General features: G+C 49.7%; 1 protein-coding gene across 1 annotated transcript in view; it reads right to left on the bottom strand.

The window, feature by feature from the left end:
- Positions 1-1,467: 1,467 nt before the first annotated feature.
- Positions 1,468-2,860, bottom strand: part of LOC130587048 (rRNA methyltransferase 1, mitochondrial-like) — a gene marked incomplete at its 5' end in the record, with an annotated part of 5,873 nt that continues 4,480 nt past the window's right edge. The window contains 2 exons of the mRNA XM_057388005.1: positions 1,468-2,643; positions 2,740-2,860. Coding sequence (XP_057243988.1) covers positions 2,594-2,643; positions 2,740-2,860 — 171 coding nt within the window. The remainder of the gene's footprint in view (positions 2,644-2,739) is intronic.

Here is a 2,860-nt window from a genome sequence, read left to right as displayed (position 1 = left end):
GGGATTTTTCCCATCACGATGGATGGAACAGGGTTTTTCCTGTCACAATGGATGGAACAGAGTTTTCCCAGTGGTGGTGACACTCTGAGCACAAAAGGAGCACCCCAGGTTGGGTTTTGGGAGATGGGAGGGTTTGTTTTTCCCCCCTGGCTGGAGATMAAGGCAGCACTGGAGTCAAACCCATCTCCCGAATCAAGGAGCACAAATATTTTGCCTTTGTGCTTAGAGACACTTTGATTATTGAGAAATCATTCTGGAAGGGCAATTAGTAAATTTTAAAATCAATTTGGCAAATAAGCCTCTGAAAGGAATCCATGACAAGCAGCAGGGAGGGAAGAATTGACTTTCAAATTACACACACACACACTTTATTCATATCTAAATATCAAAGAGACTCTATGTACAAACAGAAGTAATCAGGAAACGTGTTTTGATCTTGCTGATGTACACAGAAAATGACAATTAATGTCCCCCTTTATGATAGAAAGCTGGGAGTTTTTTACAGTTAYATTACAGGGACCATTATAGTCAAGCTTTGGGCTAAAAATAATGAAAGACTATAAAAACTACATTTTAACATTTAAAAATATCCAGGAAATTAACTGGAGAAGCAGGCAATGATCCCATTAATGGATTGCATTTATTAGATCGGGGGCRAACGGCACAGCACAAAGCTCCAGCCCCAAAGGTGGGAGAGGRCAGAGTTCCCAGTGGTGCCAGGATGGGGTTGGGACAGGAGGACAAAGCATCAGCTCCATCCTAAATCCACTGGAGATGGATCCCAGCGGAGAAAAATGGGGCTAAAACTCACCCTGGAGGGAAATGGGATCAGTGGGAACAGCAGAGATATCCACAGTGGGGTTCACTGCCCTCCCAAGCAGCAAAGTCCGAGCTGCACCCCGAGCCAGGCACTCAAATCCTAAAATTCAAGCTCAGGCAGCTCCCAAAAAGCCATGTGTGATGCTCCAGTGCCAGAGGAAGGCACTGCATGGACACAGGACTGGGGAATCTCAGGGGAGGGAGCGGTGCTGGCTGCTGGAGCGATGGGCAAGCAGCAACTTCTCTCAGAGGTGCCAAAGCTTTTTGGGAGCTTTCCAGCAGCAAAGGAGTTTTTGCAGGATTTCTGAGCTCCTGCAGGGTTCCTGAGCTGCCCCTGGTCAGGGTCAGCCTGACGGTGCCCAGCACTCCCTGGCAYACCTCACTGCCCCACTGCCAAAACCAAACTCAAAAAAAATGAATGAAAAGGGAGAAACAGCAGCTCCTGCGAGGTGGGAAATAAATACCTTCAGTTGTAGGTCRGGGATGAGGAAATGGCTTTATCCTGAGCCCTGCTGCTCCAGAGTAAGGATTCAGTTGGCCAAGTGCAGAATCTTTGGATGTTTCCTCGAGAAAAGGAGCAAATCTGAGCCACGGGCACCCTCTGCTGGGGCTGAGCAGCTCCACGGGGCTCCCTCTGGGCTTTTTTCCTTTCAGTGGAAAAAAGACAAATTCAGCCCCCAGATCCTGCAGCTCAGGGCTCTTCAGCTCCCTGTGGATTGGGGTAACACAATCTGTCTGCAGGATAGCGCTCCAGAGGGATTTGGGATTTGTCCCTTTTCCCCAGGACAYGGCTCAGGGGACGTGTCCCCACCAYAGAAGGGAGTCCTGGACACCTTTCAGGAGCTCTGTGTCCTGTCCCCATCCCAAACACCCCGAATGTCCCCACTGTCACCAGCCAGACCCTCCCGGGGACACACAGACAACACCCCCAMACCCACAGACCAAGCTTTACAGACTTCATTTAGCTCAAAGGAAAGTCCTAATTAGTCACTGGAAGTGATTTACTTATTCATTTGGAAGGGGGGAGGGGGCAGACTGAGCGGAATTGTTTGAAATTATCCCTAAAGGGCACTGTAAATTAAGTGTTAATGAGGAATCCTATGCGAAGGGCCACGGTRGCTAAATAAAATAATTAAGGTGCTAAGTGATAACATTCTTTTGGCTCTCAATAATCCTGCCAGCCTGGTTTTCCAGCCAGGACAGCTGGAAAAAGCCATCCCGATGCCATCAGCAGGACAGTGGAAAGGAAACCAACCCCGGATTCCTGTGCCCACCTGGAGGATTAAATCACACTCTGGATTTACAGGACACACAAATGGATTGATCTGAATCTACAGCCAATCTGTATAAAAGTTTTATTTTCACAGGCTGTATTTCCCCCTTGGCAGGGCTGCAAGCCTGGGTTACACCAAACACAGAAGAACCAACTCCAGGGGTGCCCAAGCACAGCTGGCACTTGGTGCCAGTGTCACTCACAGCCCAAATTGTCCCCACAGAGCAGTAAGCACAGAGCTGCAGCCATCCCCGAGTGTTTTCCTGCCAAAAATGGGGCTGCTCCAGACCAGCCTTGTCCCAGCTGCTCCTCTCAGGTGTTACCTACAGCACCAGGGCTCTGCTTTTGGTTTTCAGGTGGAGATCTGGCAGCTCCTGCAGCAGCCAAAGTGCAGCTCAGGTCACTGGGGCTCTCCCTGGAGCTCACAGYGATGGTGGAGACCCCAAAAAGAGCATTTCCATGTCCACAGAGAGCAGCTTCCTCCACCAAATCAAGGCCATTTCAGTCTCCATGCCTGCGTTTCTGGCTGCAGATGGAGTGCAGGAGGATCCCTGTCGTAAAGCAAAAATAAATATTAAGGGATTTAATTTTTTTTTAAACAACAAGAAATCGTTAAGTGGGTGTGGATAAGTTTGAAAAGCCCTCACCTGTGGCCACGGAGACGTTGAGGGAGTCGATGCCRGGGTGCAGCTCCCTGCCAGGGGGGATGGTCAGCATGAGCTGGCACTGCTGCTGGGTCTGTGGGGACAGACCTTCCCCTTCACTGCC

Source organism: Malurus melanocephalus, unplaced genomic scaffold (assembly GCF_030028575.1).
Source record: "Malurus melanocephalus ecotype Western Australia unplaced genomic scaffold, MMel_1.1 scaffold_1486, whole genome shotgun sequence".
Classification (NCBI taxonomy): Eukaryota; Metazoa; Chordata; class Aves; order Passeriformes; family Maluridae; genus Malurus; species Malurus melanocephalus.
This window is presented reverse-complemented; position numbering and strand designations above follow the sequence as displayed.